Source organism: Heloderma suspectum, chromosome 6, assembly GCF_057233095.1.
Source record: "Heloderma suspectum isolate Gila_16-S chromosome 6, 16-S_ref, whole genome shotgun sequence".
In the NCBI taxonomy this organism is placed as follows: Eukaryota; Metazoa; Chordata; class Lepidosauria; order Squamata; family Helodermatidae; genus Heloderma; species Heloderma suspectum.
In genome coordinates, this window is record NC_139463.1 from 25,359,179 (window position 1) to 25,378,561 (window position 19,383).

At 44.5% G+C, this 19,383-nt stretch overlaps 2 protein-coding genes across 16 annotated transcripts in view; both read right to left on the reverse strand.

Annotated features, from left to right (window-relative positions):
- The window catches only part of FEZ1 (fasciculation and elongation protein zeta 1), a 67,415-nt gene extending 66,649 nt beyond the window's left edge, over nucleotides 1–766 (reverse strand). The window contains exon 1 of one of the 2 annotated variants that reach the window (XM_084808156.1): nucleotides 482–766. The gene's annotated coding sequence lies outside the window, so the exon portion shown is untranslated. The remainder of the gene's footprint in view (nucleotides 1–481) is intronic. The other variant, XM_084808161.1, reaches the window with a different exon arrangement.
- Nucleotides 767–6,396: 5,630 nt separating this feature from the next.
- ELMOD3 (ELMO domain containing 3) overlaps nucleotides 6,397–19,383 on the reverse strand; it is a 36,765-nt gene continuing 23,778 nt past the window's right edge. For 4 of the 14 annotated variants that reach the window (XM_084803824.1, XM_084803823.1, XM_084803822.1 and 1 more), the window contains 4 exons: nucleotides 14,678–14,808; nucleotides 11,772–11,848; nucleotides 10,060–10,187; nucleotides 6,397–7,869 (listed from right to left, as the gene is read on the reverse strand). In XM_084803824.1, the coding sequence (XP_084659950.1) occupies nucleotides 7,649–7,869; nucleotides 10,060–10,187; nucleotides 11,772–11,848; nucleotides 14,678–14,808 (557 nt within the window). In that variant the 3' untranslated portion in view covers nucleotides 6,397–7,648. Of the gene's footprint in view, nucleotides 7,870–8,849; nucleotides 8,944–10,059; nucleotides 10,188–11,771; nucleotides 11,849–14,677; nucleotides 14,809–19,383 lie in introns of those variants that run through there. The other 10 variants (XM_084803831.1, XM_084803830.1, XM_084803829.1 and 7 more) reach the window with 5 other exon arrangements.

A 19,383-nucleotide genomic window follows, 5' to 3' on the forward strand; every position in this document is an offset into this window, starting at 1 on the left:
AGGATCCCAGTCCTTTACATACACACGCATTACCCACCTGCGTACACAAAGCTCTTCTCACACGGTCCGACTGTGAACTGCACAAAAGCAGGAATGTCTATTCTGTAGTTCACAGGATGGATCTGTGGCCCCCAGGCAAAGAGGAAAGGCTACATATTTCTCCTTCCAAGCAGGCAAGCCATCTTCTCACACACAAACACACACAGCACCCCCATTCCGATTGCTCCCTAGTTTGACACAAGCAAGCTGCCACCATGCATGCATGCATCTGCAACTGTGATCACTTCCTCCCTTTGCAAACGGCACAATGACTCAAGAGCGGCGAGTCCCACTATCAGAATGTGGGGAGCTCAAAACATGCCATCGGCCTGGCCTTTCCTAGCAGACAATGGGGAAAGGCTGCTTAAGAGCCCTAGCACAGGAGCGACCGCGGGATTATCCCTCCCTAGCTTCCCCCAGCCCAGCATCCACAAATACACACCTGAGTGTGGCAGCAACTCTGCTCTTAGCTCAACATCCCATCCGATAGGCCTGAGCGATGGGAAGGAAAGAAGAGAGGAGGGGGAGTACCAAACCCCAATCTGTTAGGGGGGCCAGCCAGCAGCTGCGTGCCTGCCTGCCTGAACAAAAACACAGTGCTCTTCCCAGCCTCTCTGATGCCTCCCGTCTCTCTGCAGAGAGCCTGAACAAGCCGTGGGCTCAGCCTTCCTCATCAATATGCATTAGCTCCAAGACACTGACAGCACCACCACCACGGTGGCTTCTCATCCCAAGGCCAGGCCCTTCTAAGGACACAGAAGCCAAGACACTCGGAGAGCGGGGTTTAACTCTGGAGGCTAATTGAGACCATGGATGGCTGTCAGTTTGGGGAAATGGGTTTCTTTTAGTCCCCCGCCACACACACACACCACCCTTGATCGAAAGGCTGTGAGATGATGCAGTTAACGCAGCCCCGACTGTGCCCCATTCACAAACAGCCCATCTTCTTTTGGCCCAAAACAGATGGAGCCATCACAATACCAAGGAATGTTCTTAATCGGGTCACTGTTACAGCAACTGCTTCTAATGAGGCTATTCCAGGGCTTCAGGCATGTGTCATTCACACCGCAATGTGGGGGCAACGTTGTCCTACAATCTGTGCTTTGGCCACCAAAGTATATATAAATTCAAAAGGTGGGGGGAACATTTCAGGCAGCATGGAACTACTCCCATCCAGTAACATTTCATTTACTTTTTTTGTGCCCTGAGACAAAATGTCTGCAGCTATGAGTTTAACCAGGTTGAGATTTCAAGTTTTTTTGTTTTTAAATATTATCTCTCTTCTCTTTGGGGTTTTGGTAGCTCACGCAACATATTCCAAGACTCCAGGATTTTTATTTAAAAAAAAAAATCTAGACCAATAAAATAATTTACAACTGTGGGCTATGCTCTAGAACGACTTTTGTAAGCCAAAGCCCTCTAGATGTGTAGGACAACTTCGATTATCCCCAGTGATCACACTGGCTGGGGTTGATGGAAGTTGTAGTCCAACACATCTAGAGGGCGTTGAGTTGGGGAAGGCTGCTCTAGAAAAGTCTTTCTGCTCAACCCTTTTTCTTCCCAGAACACACCCTAAATAAAGACAGCTGGTTTCTGCAATAACACTGCAATATCTGGTTTTGATAACGCAGGGTACTCCAACTCCAGACATACGTTATTGCTGTTTTTAGCTATCTCTGGCTCACTGACAAGGTTTAAAATTGAGGAGTGTTTACAAGAGTTTCAATAGGTCTTTCCTGCTTTTTCTGTTACTGTAAAGGCTTGAAAATAAATTCAAAGCTGACTTCATTGTAATTATGCCTGATAACTGTCAAACTGAAGGAAAAATGCCCTCAGTTATGTGTGATGAGCACCAGAATCCTGGTATCCCAGTAGACAACCCTGGTGATTTCAGCAGAACTTACCTCCAAGTTTAAAGCATTAAGCTGAAATATACAGTTTACGAACCAGATACCATATGAACACCAGTTCATATACCAACTTGCCCATGTATTGAGGCCTTTTTCGAAAGCTCTTCTCCATATTTCCCCCATCATCTGTGGTAAGGTGGGCGGTGACCAGTGAGAGCCTTCTCAGTTGTGATGCCCTCTCTGTGGAATTCCCTCCCCAGGAAAGCCTGCCTGGCATGATCATTGTTATTCTTTTCACACCAGGCAAAGCCATTTTTATTCTCCCAGACTTTTCAAGGTGTTTTATTGAATCCTTTCTTTCCCTTTCCCTCTCTCTCCCTCTCTCATGTTGTTGTTCATTATACTTGACTTATGTATTTTATTTTGTTTTCGTAAAATATTTGTACAAATACTTAAAGCATTTGTAAAATATTTTGTAGAAGTATTTAAAATAAATAAACTGCAATCGCTGACCTCCACCAAGCCACCTGGTTTCCATGCTGGTCACAGAGGAAGGGATGAAGGATCTGTCCCTTCTGCACCAGCCCAGAAATTGTTGTTGTTCAGTCGTTCAATCGTGTACGACTCTTCGTGACCCCATGGACCATAGCACGCCAGGCCTTCCTGTCCTGCGCTCTCTCCCGGAGCGTGCTCAAGTTCATATTCATTGCATCGGTGATGCTATCTAGCCATCTCATCCTCTGTCGTCCCCTTCTCCTTTTGCCTTCAGTCTTTCCCAGCATCAGGGTCTTTTCCAGAGAGTTTTCTCTTCGCATTAGGTGGCCAAAATATTTCAGCTTCAGCTTCAGCCTCTGTCCTTCCAATGAGCACTCAGGGTTGATTTCCTTTAGGATGGACTGATTGGACCTCCTTGCAGTCCAGGGGACTCGTAAGAGTCTTCTCCAGCACCACAGTTCGAAAGCATCAATTCTTCGGCGCTCAGCCTTCCTTATAGTCCAGCTCTCACAGCCATACATTACTACTGGGAAAACCATAGCTTTGATTAGACGGACCTTTGTCGGCAAGGTGATGTCTCTGCTTCTTACTATACTGTCTAGGTTTGCCATAGCTTTCCTCCCAAGGAGCAAGCGTCTTTTAATTTCATGGCTACAGTCACCGTCTGCGGTGATCTTGGAGCCCAAGAAAATAAAATCTGTCACAGCTTCCATTTCTTCCCCTTCTATACGCCAGGAAGTGATGGGGCCAGGTGCCATGATCTTAGTTTTTTTTAACGTTGAGTTTCAAACCAGCTTTTGCACTCTCCTCTTTCACCCTCAACAAGAGGCTCTTTACATCCTCTTCGATTTCTGCCATTAGGGTGGTATCATCTGCATATCTGAGGTTGTTGATAATTCTCCCGGCAATCTTAATTCCGACCTGCGATTCATCCAACCCGGCGTTTCTCATGATGTACTCTGCATATAAGTTAAATAAGCAGGGCGACAATATGCAGCCTTGTCGTACTCCTTTCCCAATTTTGAACCAATTGGTTGTTCCATGTCTGGTTCTTACTGTTGCTTCTTGACCCTCGTACAGGTTTCTCAGGAGACAGGTAAGGTGATCTGGTATTCCCATCACTTTAAGAATTTGCCACAGTTTGTTGTGATCCACACAATCAAAGGCTTTAGCGTAGTCAATGAAGCAGAAATAGACGTTTTTCTGGAATTCTCTTGCTTTCTCCATGATCCAGCGAATGTTGGCGATTTGATCTCTAGTTCCTCTGCCTCTTCGAAACCCAGCTTGTACTTCTGGTAGTTCGCGGTTCGCATACTGCTGAAGCCTAGCTTGTAGGATTTTGAGCATCACCTTGCTGGCATGTGAAATGAGCGCAATTGTGCGGTAGTTTGAACACTCTTTGGCGTTGCCCTTCTTTGGAATTGGAATGTAAACTGACCTTTTCCAGTCTTGCGGCCACTGTTGAGTGTTCCAAATTTGTTGGCATATTGAGTGCAGCACTTTAACAGCATCATCTTTTAGGATTTTAAATAGCTCAGCTGGAATACTGTCACCTCCGCTAGCTTTGTTGTTACTAATGCTTCCTAAGGCCCACTTGAGTTCACTCTCGAAGCCCAGAAATTGCCTGCATGGAATTCCTGGTCACCTGTGATGACCGGGCAATTTGTTAAATACATCAAAGCTTCATTTCTATTGTGCATTTTACTGTCGTTAACCACTTTGAGCTCTTTTACGGAAAGGTGGGGTCTAAATATAGTACAAATAAATGCAAAAATTGGCAAGAGAGCTACAAATCATGTATAAAATGTCTGCATCGGAATCTGAAATGTCTACCCAGGGAAACAGGATGCTGGTGGCATAGAGTATCCTGGAAAAGAGCATGGCTGGCATCCTGTACAGCAGCATTTCACACAGCAACATTGTGCAGGCCACACCTGTTCCTTCTCCTGAGCACAATCCTGTGTTAAGAACCATTATGAGAGGGCGTTAAGAAGATACCAAAGGGCTCTTTCGCTGAGGCAGGGAAGAGAGCATTTGTGGGCATACAAAAGGACCATTTGACCACAGTTGTCAATAACTCCCCACCATGGTTATTGGTGTGTGTGTGTGTATGTGTAGACAGACAGACAGACAGACAGACAGACAACCTCAGCAACAAACAGCTAGAAAGGCTTGAAGCAGAGGGGGAAATAAATGGTCAATGAAACAGAAGAAAAAGCAGTAATTCAGCAATTGCAGAATATTTTCACATGAGAAAGCTCAGGGTAAACTGACTGAAGTGCAGAAACCATGGCCGTGGATTGTCTGAATCTGGTGGAACCTACAGAATCTTCCTGCAAACAAAAATGCCACTGGTGCCATATCAACTGGCCTAAGTTTATTTTTTGAAGCCATTAGTCTTTTAACTTCCACTTGAACTAGTCATAGGTACATAGGAAGCTGCCTTATATCGAGTCATACCACTGATCCATCAAGCCCAGTGCTGTCGACACGGATTGGCAGTGGCTCCCCAGCATTTCAGGCAGGATTCTTTCCTAGCCCTACCTGGATATGCCAGGAAATGAAATGCAAAACATGCCATCTACCACTGAGCCACTCTCCAATTTCACCCTTACCTGCAGAATTGAAGGCTGAAACAACCGTCTTGTAAGGCAGCCTTCCCCAACCTGGTGCCCTCCAGATGTTTTGGACTACAACTCCCCTTAGTCCCCACCCTCAGCCAGCATGGGCAATGGCCAAGAATGCTGGGAGTTGTAGTCCAAAACATCTGGAGGGCACCATGTTGAGGAAGGCTGTTGTAAGGCATCCAAATAGATTGATCAAAGGGTTCTCAACAATTTAACTCTCTATATCTCCTTCTGGCATTGCTCAGCAGTACACATAGGGATTCAGTGGCAACCTGTTGAGCCTGGCAAAGATTCCACATACTCCCTTCTATTGCTCTTCAAGGCCCACTCTCACTGGTAGATTGGCGGAGGGTATACTATTATTTACATGCTAAACGTATATCCCGCCATTCCACCAAAAATGGTGCTCAAGATGGCCAATAATAAAAAAAAGTTGAGATTAAAACAAAAACAATAAAATGTAACATAAAAAAATTAAAAGCACAGTAAAAGAAATAAACAGCACCCAACCCAAATTTTAAAAACCCTTCAGGAGCAGGCCAGCTTACATGCCAAAGGCCTGCCTGAATATAAACTTCTTTGCCTGCTGGCGAAAGAACAGTTAAGAGGGAGCCAACCTAGTGCCCCGTGGCTGGGAGTTCCAGAGTTCCAGAGGCAAATTCTGTTGCATCCTCACCAAAAATGCCTCTAATGTTGGTGGGGTGAAGAAGGGCCCCAGAAGATCTTTAAACCTATTTGGCCTTAGAAGCAGTAAGCCAAACTCTTCTTGTTGTTGCTGTTTGGGAGCACCTTGTTTCAGGAGGGATAAGTATCTTCTTTTTTGGAGGATGGCATTTCCTCATAGTAAACGAAAGTATGGATAAGAGGGCCATTTATAGCACCAGAAGGCAACTAACAGAAACAGAAAATGTGTCTATCGTATACCATCAGCAAAAAGATATGTCTGTCAGTCTGTGACCAAGGACTGCACATTAAGGCTTTGGATCTGCTCAACCTCTGAGGAGGTTGTTATTCAAAAATCCAAGGCCTGCAGGCAATACTGAGGTCCACGCTACAGTCCTATGCAGGTTTACTCAAAGGCAAGTCCCACTGTTTTCAATGGGGCTTTCTCCCTAGTACATGTTTAGGTAGTGCTCTTGGGCATGTCTCAATAGTAAGTTCCAAGTTCAATGGCACTTACTCCCAGTTAAATGCATTTAGGGTTGCTGTCTAATAACAATTATTTGCTTCTAGCAGCCAAAGCCCTTTATAAAAAAAATTAACAGCACAAATAGTTGCTGTTAATACCCCTGAACAGCTGTTAATTTTAAAACAGGTGAATAATATTTGCAGATGTATTAAGTCTCAGCTAGTTTGGAATTTGGGTTGAACAAAACAGACCCACAGCTTGGAACTGAAGATCATAGTAGTTTAATGGAAAAGACCATTATCAAGCATGGGCTAGAACTTTTACATACAGCTGGTGCACCGGACGAGACGTCCAAATGAGAGTACCGCAGGGTGGAAATGGGTCACAGAGAACCACATGGCAATGGTTTAAATGCTTATTAAATGCTTATTAACATGAAGCTTCCATCACATTACAAGACAAGATATCCAAAGCCTCCAGTCGCATGGCAAGGCGGCTACCACTGTCACCATCCACAGCCACTCAAAAATCTGGGGAAGCCAGTGAATGGGGGTAACACTGTTATAACGTGGTTGGAGGATACAGATTGCTTCGCCTTGCAGTTGCAACCGCCATATGGTTAAGTTTTTAAACAGCCACTGTGTCATTGCTAGGTTTCTGTTACCACCCGCAACAGCATCCACATTGGCAGTCACCATTTCAGTACATCTAGTACAGCCTTCCTCAACCTGGTGCCTTCCAGATGTGTTGGACTACAAGTCCCATCATGGGAGCCACAGTCCAACACATCTGGAGAACACCAGATTGGGGAAGGCTGATCTCATGGTTTCTGTCAACTAGATCATTTTTGGTTTTTTTAACAAAGCCAAACGCACACTTGTGGGTTGATATATCAGCAGCCACACACCAACTGCGAAGCAATGCTTCTCAGCTGATGGAATACAAGGATTCAACAGCTTTGTGTCTCAGATATTCCCAGATAAAATCCTAACTGGAGGAAATCTAGGCCCACAACTAGCCTCTTGGTTGTGCTGCAGTTCAAGGTTCACTTGAGCTCAGATTCAGCAATACAGAAATGCAGATCTCTTCGCTCTAACCGAGGTCCTCTTAAGACTGAAAACCTTGGGAACTGGAAGAACATTTTTGTTTTCAGCATGGATTTCAAGAGGATTTCAAAAATTCAGGTTTACGCTCCCACTGCAAAAGAGGGTCGGTGTCACAGCTTTACTGTTACTGACTGGGATGAACGGATTCTGCCCAGATTGCTTCATTCTAAAATGAAGCAGTTTGCTCTTGATCCCAGACTCTGCCCCGGGGTTCTCACGGTGCCTTTCACGGCTCCGGCCCAAAACTGAAGCCCTGTGCATCTACTTTAGCAGCATTTCAAGAACTTCCCGCCCTCCTGGAAGCCCACTTGCAGCAGGGCCACAGAGACACTAAGCGACCACATCAACTGGCTTCACTGATGCGTTGCGGACAAGGACTTTCACATCCTTGCTGGATCCAGATCAACTGTCTTGTTCACTGTCAGCCAGCAGGTCACCTACGCCGGTAAAATTTAACTCCTTAGTGTCAATGGTAACAGAGCTTAAGTTGGGACCAAGAACCTCTGAGGAGAAAGCATGGGCCTGGAAGCCATCGTCTCCTGCCGAAGCAGCACTCCCATTCATATACATCTCCAAATGTCTCAGCAGCTGCTTTGGGTTTCTTTTGGCAAATGCCTCCAGCTCTACAAAGAGAAAAAAAGAAACATGACATCTAGTATCAACACGCTCAGAAAAAGTTGTGATACCTGGGCTAGAACAAGTATAGTTAAGGGTGGGGCAGAGAAGGTGAGGTGAGTGTGGAGCAATATGACAGTGCAGTCTTCTCCACTGGCTATGCTGGCTGGGAATGATGGGAGTTGCAGTCCAACACATCTGGAGGGCACCAGATCGGGGAAGGCTGTGATAGAGGTTTATAAGAATTATGCACAGTATGCTGAAAGTGGAGACAGAGGGGGCTAGAAATGTTCAGGACATGGCACAGAACTTCTATCCCCCACATGGACTATATTGCAATGTCTCTTGTCAATTTCAGAGTTGCACAATTATATGTTGGAGAGGTGCCTAGGAACCAAATGTTTAAAAAAATAGCTTTCAACAGTCTTCCAGTCTGTTCAGCTTTTAAGTAGCTATGATGTCAGGAATGTTCCTCATGACTGCATCTCACAAATGAAGAATTCAGTACCAGCTACAGAATTTGGCAGCCCCAAGTATCACAATTTGGTTTTTTAAAGAGGAAAAAACCTCCAAGCCCTTGCATAATGTTTGAGCAATATGTAAATATATGCAGGTTTATCAGATCAGTTAATGAATTAAAACTCATTTGATCAATCAACTAGAATTTCTCAAACTGGGTGTCAGCTCTAATATAGGAAACTCAGAGGCAGCATCCATTTTCCAAATTACATGACTGCTCACACATTTGCTTAATTTGCCTAATTAACTCTAGACACATTCATTTGATGGGGAAATATTTATTTATTTAGGGTGCACAGCCTTACATAGGCACAAAGCAGCACCCACCTTATTTACCTGATAGCTTATTTGGATAATCGGAGGTTAGAGCAGAGAATTATTTGTAACATTTCTATTAACAAGGGACAGAGAATTCAGTATTAAGCATTTACTGAATTGGAAGGAAGATGTAAGAAGGTGTCAGCCTCACCATTAGTGGTTCATGAAAAGTGGACATCATTGCATCTTACGTTTACACTGCGTCCTGTATCTTACCATCCTTGGAGTTCTTTTTCACATAAGTGCTGAACAGCAGAGGAAAAAAAATTGTAGCCTGCTCGCTGGTAAATAAAATACTATGCACAGAAGCTACGTTAAACATTTTTGGCCAAGGCAACAGTCAACAGAAGGGATCATTTGTTCTACAATATTATTTCTCCAGAATGTTATGAGTATAATAATGGGTTTTGGTAGTATGATTTTAAACTCGCAATGGCCTATGTGCTATATACAATAAATATTTCACAGCCTCGTGTACATACTTAGGTATTAAGTCTTTTGCATAAGCAAAAGTTCTGGTCACAGGGGGTGGCACTGACATCAGTCAAGTAAAACTACCCATCAAGGGGGATTTTGACAGAGGTGGCTTGCCCCTTCCAGAAACCAGTGTTTTCATTCACGTCAGGGCTTGCCCCCGGAAACACTATATCGCAGCTGTGCATGGACTTGGGCTAGAAGGGCTGAGCACGCGTGGACCAGGGCCCAGCAGAGCTGTCCACATGCTTATGGCCCCTATTGGATACTACCCATAATCCCTCAGATTGCAGCTGTGCCCCACTGACTCCTTGGCCAAGCACCTACACCAGATGACTGAACTTGCAGTTCCTCTCTTCCTAAGCAAGGCTATTACTGCAACAACACATTGTCAGCAAGGGGAAGCTAACCACTGAAGGGGGCAAGAAAGAGGCTTTTAAAATCTTGCTTTACCATATGTGCATATTTAACTGAAGTGTCCTCTTGGCTGTCCATTGCAATTATTGGCTCAAATGTAACATGGATACAATCACACACAGGTTGCACACCACCAAGCATCACCATTGAGCCTCCCCATCCATCTCAATGGGACTTGGATACAAGTCTGGCTCACTGAATAAACAGAAAAGAGGCAGCAACAGCCCTGGAACCTCAGATTACTTACCCTATGAACATTTTTGGCCTTCAACATTTCAAACTGAAAGAAAGCCTTACCCTTGAACATCACCAGTGGCAAATACATGCCAAAGAATGAATTACCCCCAATATTTACCTCCATGCATGCAGCATGGCAAGCAGCCCACTGATAAAGGGATATATGTGCATGGAACAAGCAATGATTACACCTTCTAATTTTTTCTTTTGCATACGAAACTAAAGCAGCCCACCTTTTAGAACAAAACCAGAATCACAAATTGTCTTTTGTTGCATTTTCCAGATGTTGAAGAGACGTAAAAACACAGCCACATACAAGTCATTTAGCACTGCAATGACCTGCTGTCTTCGATTACATTCTCTGTAAGAGAAGCACAACATATTTATTCCCCATCCTTGTCAAAAGACAAAGGGGAAATAGCTCAACAGGAGCCACTTCCGAGAGCTTCCTGCACTTAGGGATCTAGGATGCTGCCTTATACCGAGGCAGGCTATCTTGCGCAGAACTGTCTACATTAAGTGACAGAGACAAGTCACTTTGCTGAAAATGACTCCTTTCCAAACATCAGCTAGCTTTCTGCTAAATAATCCCAGAGGATAAAAACTATAAAATTGATTGTGCCTCAATTTCATTGAACATTAAATACACTCTCCCTTGTGCGCCATATTTGCATGCAACAATAAGCCAGGATTATATGGAATCCTGGCTTAGTGTGAACAAGTTGCATGCTGGTGCATGCAGCCCATTTCCTCCTGCTTTGCTCCTTCCTGCTAGCACAGCTGGTAAACAAACTAGGAATGGTTTGTTGAGCGTGTCATCCAAACTAGGGAACTTGGCTTGCTGCCCCCCAAACAAGCCGGGAATCAAAAGCTAAGAACAAACCCTAGCTTACAATTCTGGCTTGTAAGGGACATGGCAAGCCAGGATCCTTGGTTTGGATGACACATGAAACAAGTTCCCATTCCTAACCAAAGCCTAACATAACATTGGAGAGCTTATATGCTTGCCTACATCTGAGAAAGACCCACACAAGCACGGAAATTAGAACCAACTCAGCAGTGCCCAAAACCCTCCCAGGAGTAAATACACTGTGTGTGTGCGAGTGTGTGTGTGTGTATGTATGTACACACACACACACACACACACACACACATATTTTACACACACAGACACACGCATGCATGTGGAACCTGCTACAAAATGTTGCAATACGGAGTATTTATATTCAGGGTTGCAGTGAGCCAGCCATGCCCTCTTCCATGAAACGCCATTCCATTCTTCCACCACCACCATCACCACCACCATCAGATACTCAAGTGTTCCATGGCCACTAGGCTTGCTCAGTCCTTAGTGGGCTATGGGGGGGGGGGATTTCTAAAGATTCATTGTATTTCTGTAAACTGTGGGGTTCCCCGAAGCCTGCTGATGCATCCCTCTTTCACATGGATGGTGCCGTTCTGGCTACGCAAGGATCCACAGAGAACAGGTTCACTATTAATATACAGGAGATTTGTGCACATGCACACACATTTTAAGATGCAGGCAGTGACTTATGAGAATATATTCCTGGCTTAAAGAAAAGGTAGAAATAAATATTTTGATCTCCCTCAGGCTGTCAACTGATTGAAGAATTTTTAGCTGATTAATTTTTAGCTGATTAAATTTAAATGAACCTGCACTTAAGCAAACCTCAGTAAAGATGTCAGACTGAAGATACTGGAAAAAATGTAAAAGAGCATGAAAATTAATGAATAGCAATTACCCATTATTAGAGAGAAAGGCCATCTTAAATATTGCCTTCTTCATTCCCTGTAACAGTACTACATAAAAAGAGAAATAGCCCTAAAAACTAAATATGGGTGCTGCTGCCCTGAACTCACAACCCCACTGATTAAGGTTCCCCCACAAAGTTTAAGGGCACAAAGAGACCCACGACAAGCTCACCGAGAAAGGCGTTCTTCCTTCAGTACCTGGATTACAATACGAGTGATATTGACAGACATCACACAGAAAGGGAAGTTCTGGAAAGGAAGCAGAACTAAATCAGAAAGTGTGCCCTGCCCCTCATTAACTCCAGAAACGATTCATTTTACTTTACTGTAGCACTATATAGGCCTGAATAAAAAACCTGCATACAGATTTGGATCTTATTTGACCTGACATTTCGAATGAGCCAAATACAGATAACAAGATTTTTAAGAACAGGTTCTGGTGTTAAGTTGCTGAATCCATTCAACAGATTTGCAGATTCACTTTTGCTTGTTGAGTTCATAAAAATCCGGCTGAACCCGAAATCTGAGTGACTCATTTGACCTGGGTTCAGGGCATTATCCCTGCATAGTGTGTTTTGGGGAGGGGTTTTAAACCCTTACATCATGGCTTTCAGAAGCCAGGTTCTGGTAATTTGCTACCACAAGATGCGGTGATGCCCACCAACTTGGAAGGCTTTAAAAGGGGATTTGACCAATTCATGGAGAATGAGGCTATCAATGGCTACTAGTCATGATGGCTATATATTATCTTCAGTATCTCTCAATACCAATTGCTGGGAAATAAGAGCAGGCAGATGCTGTTGTACTCATGTCCTACTTATGGGCTTCCCACACGCATCTGGTTGGCCACTGTGGAGACAGGATGCTGGATTAGACAGAGGATCAGCTAGAGATGTGTATACAAGATGTCATAAACATGTATAGCTATCATGGTTGATGCTTTCTCAGCTTGCTGAGAAACTAGAAAAGGGCCTGGGTGGGGCCTTGAGGGAAAAAAGGAAGTGGAAATCTTCATTCAGAAGAGGTTCCAATCCCTCCCCATTCAGTGTTCCTCTGCTTCTGTGCACGAGGTATCTCTCAACCCATTCCTTCTTCCTAATCCAGATTCAATAATAAAATACAAATTCCTCACACCAAACCAAAATTATATAATCAAAATAAACCATGCAAACTAAAGTGCCCTTGAATGATTTATTGAAAGTTACAGAACACTGAGGCTCCAGAGGTTGAATTCTCACCCTGCTGCCAACCGAATACTGACTTGATATGTCAAGGCGGCGGTGGGGGTGGGGGGAACCAATTGGAAAAACATCGTAGGAGAGGGAAGTGTGGAAATGTATGTAATACACTACCAGATCGTAAATCAGATAAAATGCAGCTGACTAGCCTACCAATCTGAAACGTAAAAGATAACTCTTAACTGAGATGCCAATAGTTCACTTTTCTGGACCTCCAAAAGCCTCTGGTGGGACCAATTTTAGCACATGCCTCCAGGCACAGCAGGAGCATTAGCCACATTTCAGCATCCTATTATGTATTCAATTCCCACCCCCATTTCCCAGCAAAAACCCTTGGAGCAGCTAAGGGCAAAGGCTGTGTTGTATTTAAAACATCTTTGCTTAGTTTGCAATAACTTCATCGAACAATATATATTTAAAAGAAATACAGACAAAAACTCTTCAACATGACCAATACACTTCTACAATAACACTAAAAAAAATGCAAACACCTACAAAACATATAGTCTTGGATCTAGACTAAGTTTAACTTAGGTTCTATTGATTTCAGTACAAAGCAAGTTAAAACTAATTCAATATGGATCCAACCCATAGAACAGGGCTACAGAAGCACTTTCAGCCTGAGGGCTGAATTCCATCTCAGGGAAGCTCTCAGGGGCCACATTCCAGTGGTGCAGAGGACCAAAGGCAAAAAGGGCAGGGGCAAAATACCAGCATATTTTAGCTTAAAGCTTTTACTGCCAGTAACTAAGCCTGAGGAGAGGCATTTCAACCTTTTAGAATGGGGAAAAAACTGCACAAAAGCTGGGAAACCACCAAATGATTGGTGGTTGGGGAAAGGGGCGTGGCCATTTGGAGATCCCCGGAGAGCTGCAGTAGAACCCCAGGACGGCCAGATTTGGGCCCCGGGCCTGAGTTTCTACACCCCTGCCATAGAAACACACAGACATCGTGTTACAGTTGTGGTAAAAAAAAAAAATATATACCATCAGCTTGGTCAATTTAGGATATACCTACCAATATTGTACGAAAGGACTCCTTTCATAAGTGTTTACATTTCTATCAAGGATTGTCCTATATTCTCAAGGCTGGTGTCCAAAATTTCAACCAAAAGTATGCAGCACAGAGACAGAAACAAAATGGCTGCAGTAAGAGCCAACCATGATTTGCCATTCCATGCACAAGCAGCTGATCCCCTTGCATTCACTCCTCACTCTCCCCATATGCCCCAACGGGAGGATATCAGAAGCTTCCATTCCTAGTTTGCAGCAAAACAACATGTGCTGCTAGGTCTGAAACTGTAAACCACGGTTTGTGCCAAGCCAGCCATTGCGGCTTCTAATCTCCTTCCCTTGGGCGCACGAGAAAAGGCAGAGGGAATGCATGACGCTCAGCAGCTGGCACTTGCAATGGCAAACCACAGCCAATGGTTTCAAACAAAGAAGGGCCGGATGCTCTTCTCAGGTGGCGTCAGTGAGCATAAACTCCATCCAGGCTGGTGACTAACTGGTGATCTTAGAGTGAAATTTAAACCCCCTAATTACTAAAGCAAGGAGTACAGTGAAAAGCAAAAGTCTACAGCAGCTAAAGGAGTCCCTCTGATGCAAAGAGCTATATGGGAAATCTCCCAAGAGCCATTTGCTGAAAGGCAGATCGAAGGCAAGAAGCTGTCACTCCAGCCGTCTTTCCCACAGAAAGATGCAATTGACCATTTTGCCTGCTGAAAATGGAGGCTTTCCCTTGCAAATAGTAGAGGATCAGGCTGGCGAAGTTCTCTTTCCTGTAGGTTTGCAACAACACATTTTTAAAAATTCAGAGCTGAAGAAAAGAGGAAACATGCCTGCGTTTCATGATGGGCTAGCTTGAAAATCTCTCGAGCTACAGGTAATATCCGAGAATCCATTACAAAATATAATGTTTGCATTAATCCTAGCAATCCGGTCCCACGTAGGTCTGTGCCAGGATCCATCCCTTAAGTATAAAACACACACACACACACACACACAGAGAGAGAGAGAGAGAGAGAGAGAGACTGATAAGCCAAGCCAATAAATGCTCTTACACAGGTCACATTTGTGAATTATTGCTTATGTAAAGTAACATTAGAGAATTGTTAATTGCCAAGTCAAACCCACAAAGGCAACACTAAAATTAATGTGGCCTGCTGAAAGTTTAATGTTATCCCTTGTGAGCACACAATACAATACATCGTCCCATTATGTAATGACGCCAGACTGCCTCCAAATTTGGTAAGTAGAGAAAAATGGTGGTCAGAACCAAAATTTTCTGGCCTATACTTTGCAGCTCATGCTCACACAAAATGAACGTAATTTTGGACCACGGTATCAAAACGACCACTGGCCCTGGTATGAACCTGTCCACTCTTTCAGGCCTGCAGCAGTGGCCCTTCTGAGTTCACCAACCTTCTGAAATGAGGCAGGAGATGCAGCCTTCTTGGTAGTGGCATCCTGATTTTGAAAGCTCTCCCCAGGGACATTCAGCCAGCATCTACTCTCCTAACTTTTAAAACTTATGCTGCCCCAAACTTTTAATCAGACTACTCTATAACATGCTGCTGTATTTTATTTTCTTATTGGTGCTGCCTCCACTCTTATCACTGGTTTTGTTTGGGGGCTTCTTTGATTGCTTTTCTTGTCGTTTTGTATCAGTTCTTGAATATTTATATTGCTAGCTGCCTTGTAAGCTTTTAAAAGCTGGAAGGCGGGATAAAGGTAGGTTGCTTACCTGTAACTGTAGTTCTTCGAGTGGTCATCTGTGCATTCACACATATGGTCTCTGTGCCTGCACGGAGCCTCTATTCAGGAGCCTTCTCTAGCTGAGGAAAGCTGTTTTTGGTGGGAACCCTCCCCCACCATCCCACTGCGCATGTCCAAGTGGGTTCCCGCTGATCTCCTCAGTTCCTTGAGACGGCATACACAGTCTCGGATCTGAGGAGCATCCTCGGTATCAATATCAACAAGACACTGACACTGAAGAGGGGGCAGCGGGTGGGTTGTGTGAAAACACAGATGACCACTCGAAGAACTACAGTTACAAGTAAGCAGCCTGCCTCTCTTCCTCCTGGTCTCTGTGCATCACACATATGGACGATTAACAAGCCAACTTACCAGTGGTGGGTAGGTGTGTCATCATAATACTGCCGACGATACTGCTCTTCCAAATTTGCAATCCAACCTTGCATGCACATCTAACTTGCCATGCTTCACAAAAGTAGATGGAGTAGCCCATGTAGCAGCCTTACATAGGTCCTGCAAAGACTCCCCCCCTACCAAATGCTGTAGACGTCAACATGGCTCTCATCGAGTGTGCTCTGATTCGAGGCAACGTGTTTTGGCTATCAAGCTGGTATGCCAATTTTATAGTCTGGGTTATCCAAGCAGCCAGCCTTTGGGATGACATGGGTAAGCCTTTATCGAGTCCTCCATAGCAAATGAATAATCTCTGCGATTTACTAAAAGATTCAGTTGTAAAAAAAATAGCGTCCTGCAAACACTGAGGTTGTGCAGACACCTCTCCAAGTCTGAGGAGGGGAACGAGAAGGCTGGAAGGACCACAAGCTGATTAACATGAAAATTCGACACCACCTTCAGTAGGAAAGAGATGTCCGGTCAAAGGACAACCTTGCCCTTGTGAAACACAGCGAAAGGCATGTCAATACAGAAAGCACACAAACTCACATGCCCGCCTAGCTGAAGAAGAGCTACCAAGAAAGCTAGTTTCCAAGAAAATAAACGGATGTCAATCGTAGCCATTGATTCAAACGGCTTCGACATCAAAGCCCATAGCACCACAGAGATCCCATTCCGGCGTCATCTTTCTAATGGGGAGAACCAAATTCCTTAGTCTGCGCAAGAACTGTTTGGTGAGAGGATTTGTAAATCTAAAGATTCTTGAATCCGACTTCTCATCACTGATACTGCCACCACATAAACTCTAATAGATGAATATTTAAGCCCCTTTTTAAACAAGTGGTGAAGAAATGACAAAACATCTGAAACTGAACATGACAAGGGGAAGAAATTGTTCGATTCCGCAAACTTCCAGAAAGCTGCCCACTTACTATTATAAGAGCAACAGGTAGTCGGTCTTCTTGCTGCTTCCAGTACTTGTTGAACCGAAGAGGGGAGCGATCTCCTCAGTCCCATGAAAAGATCCTCCACACCATCAGCTTCAATGTCTGTATGTCCAAGTGTCTGATTTTCCCCCGATCCCAGGAGATCAGACTCCTTACAAGTGGAAGACAAATGAAATTGCCCTTGGCCATGCCTGACAGAATCGTGAACCACGGTTGTCTTGGCCACCACGAAGCTATCAGCAAACAATTGGTCCCCTCCTCCTTGATCTTTGCTATCACTCTCGCTAACAGAGTAAACGGGGGAAAGAGAAAGAAGAAGGCTCCACTCCAGCAAAGGAGGAAAGCATCTCCCAAAGACCGACAGCCCACTCCTGCTCTCAGACAGAACATTTTACACACCGTATTCGAGGAGCTTGCAAACAAATCCACTGATAGGCGTCCCCACCTTCAAAAGATCCTGTGTAGGATGACTGGAGGTAGTTCCCACTTGTGAGATGTTTGGAAGATACAACTGAGTGAATCCGCCAAAGTGTTGTCTTTCCCCACAATGTGAAGCACTGTGATGCATATGCCCCTGGGTACAATCCAATCGTAAATTTTGAGGGTAAGCCCCACCAGCTTGGATGAGTGCGTGCCCCCTTGCTTGTTCAGCTGCCAAAGAATGGAAGTGTTGTCCGTTAGAATTTGAACATATCTGCCCCTGAGGTAAGTTACGAAGGGCTGTAGAGCCTTCCACACAAGGAGGTCCAAAAATTTTATGTGAGCCCGATGCTCCACTGGCGACCATCAACCTTGGATTTGCAGAGGCCCACAGTGAGCGCGCCACCCATCTAGGGAAGCATCAATGGCAAGGATTCGAGATGGCGACAGTTGTAGAAAAAGAATGGCATGATTCAGATTGTTGGAGAGATTGAGTGATGTGGTCCAGGATTGTGAATTGGATTCGAGGAGCATCGGTCTCGTTGTGAAAAACCCGGATGAACCAGTTTTGCAGGGGGCTCATTCTCAATTACGCCCACTCCACTACAGACACCATCACTGCCATATGTCCCAACAGGCATTGGATGTCATGAGCAGAAACATATCTGTTCCAGTACAGAGTGCTTGCCATGTGTATCAATTGAACTACATGGTCCCAAGGCAGATAAGCACAGCCCGTTGTGGCATCCAAGAGTGCCCCTATGAACTTTACGGTTTGAGAAGGGAGCAAGCTCGATTTCTCTTCGCTGAGGCAAAGTCCAAGAGCATCAAGAAGATTCCGAACAAACACAATAGAACGACCCATAGCTTCTTTGGACGTGTTGGCCAGGAGCCAGTCGTCTAAATACAGGTAAACTTCAATGCCCTTGAGTCGGATATATGCACAAACTACTGCTATGCATTTCGCGAATACTCTCGGTGCTGTCACAAGCCCAAAAGGTAGTACCCAGAACTGGAACATATCTGGTCCTATGCCGAAGCAAAGGAACCTCCAAAATGATTCTTTGACTGCTATGTGGAAATAAGCATCCTTGAGATCCACCGCTGCGAACCAGACGCCTTTCCGAAGGAGGAGAAGAATTGTTGAAAGTGTAGTCATCCTGAATTTCTTGGGTGTGATAAACTCATTCAATTTCCGTAGATCCAAAATGGGGCGCAGTCCGCCGTCCCTCTTCAGAACTGTGAAATAGCAGGAGAAAAAACTCCCGTTCTTCTGCACGGAAGAAACATGCTGGATGGCTTCCTTCTGAAGGAGAGACTCTGTTTCTAGATGTAATGCTACTGATGGTGGGGTCACTCATATAGTTCCCACTGGAGGGAGAGTATTGAATTCAATCTCGTATCCACGATGAACAACAGCCAACACCCACTGATCTGATGTTATCGCTCACCAAGCAGTGAGGAAGAAGGACAGACAATCGCGAGACTGCAAGACAGAGAGATGCTGACCGACTCGAGCCAAGGCAGAGTCAAAGACATTGTTTAGAGGAGCTGTCACGCTTTGTAAGGTTGGTACAAGATCTAGCAATTGAGTATTTTTTCCTTTGCTGTTGCGGCTGGTACCGAGAGGTATGGTCTGCAGCTTGTTTCTGAAAATATGAGGGTTGATGTCTAAACCAGCGATGAGGTCGATATGATTGTTGTTGTTGAGGTTGCCAAATTTTTAGCTGTTGTTCTGGCCTTCTGTACAGAATCCATCTGGTCATCGATCTTAGAATTAAATCGGCCTTCTCTGTCAAATGGTAAGTCTTCAATTCTTGAATGGGCCTCAGGTGTTAAACCTGCAGACTGGAGCCACTCATGACGCCTTAGTGCAACTAAGTCCACCACTGACTTCACACAGCAATCCGCCTGATGACATGCAGTATTGATTTGCCAGCATGAAAGTCGAACCACTTCAGATTGGAACTCTCTGATTTTCTGGCAAGTAAGTGCATAGAGAATCCATATTTTCCCACAAAAATAATTGA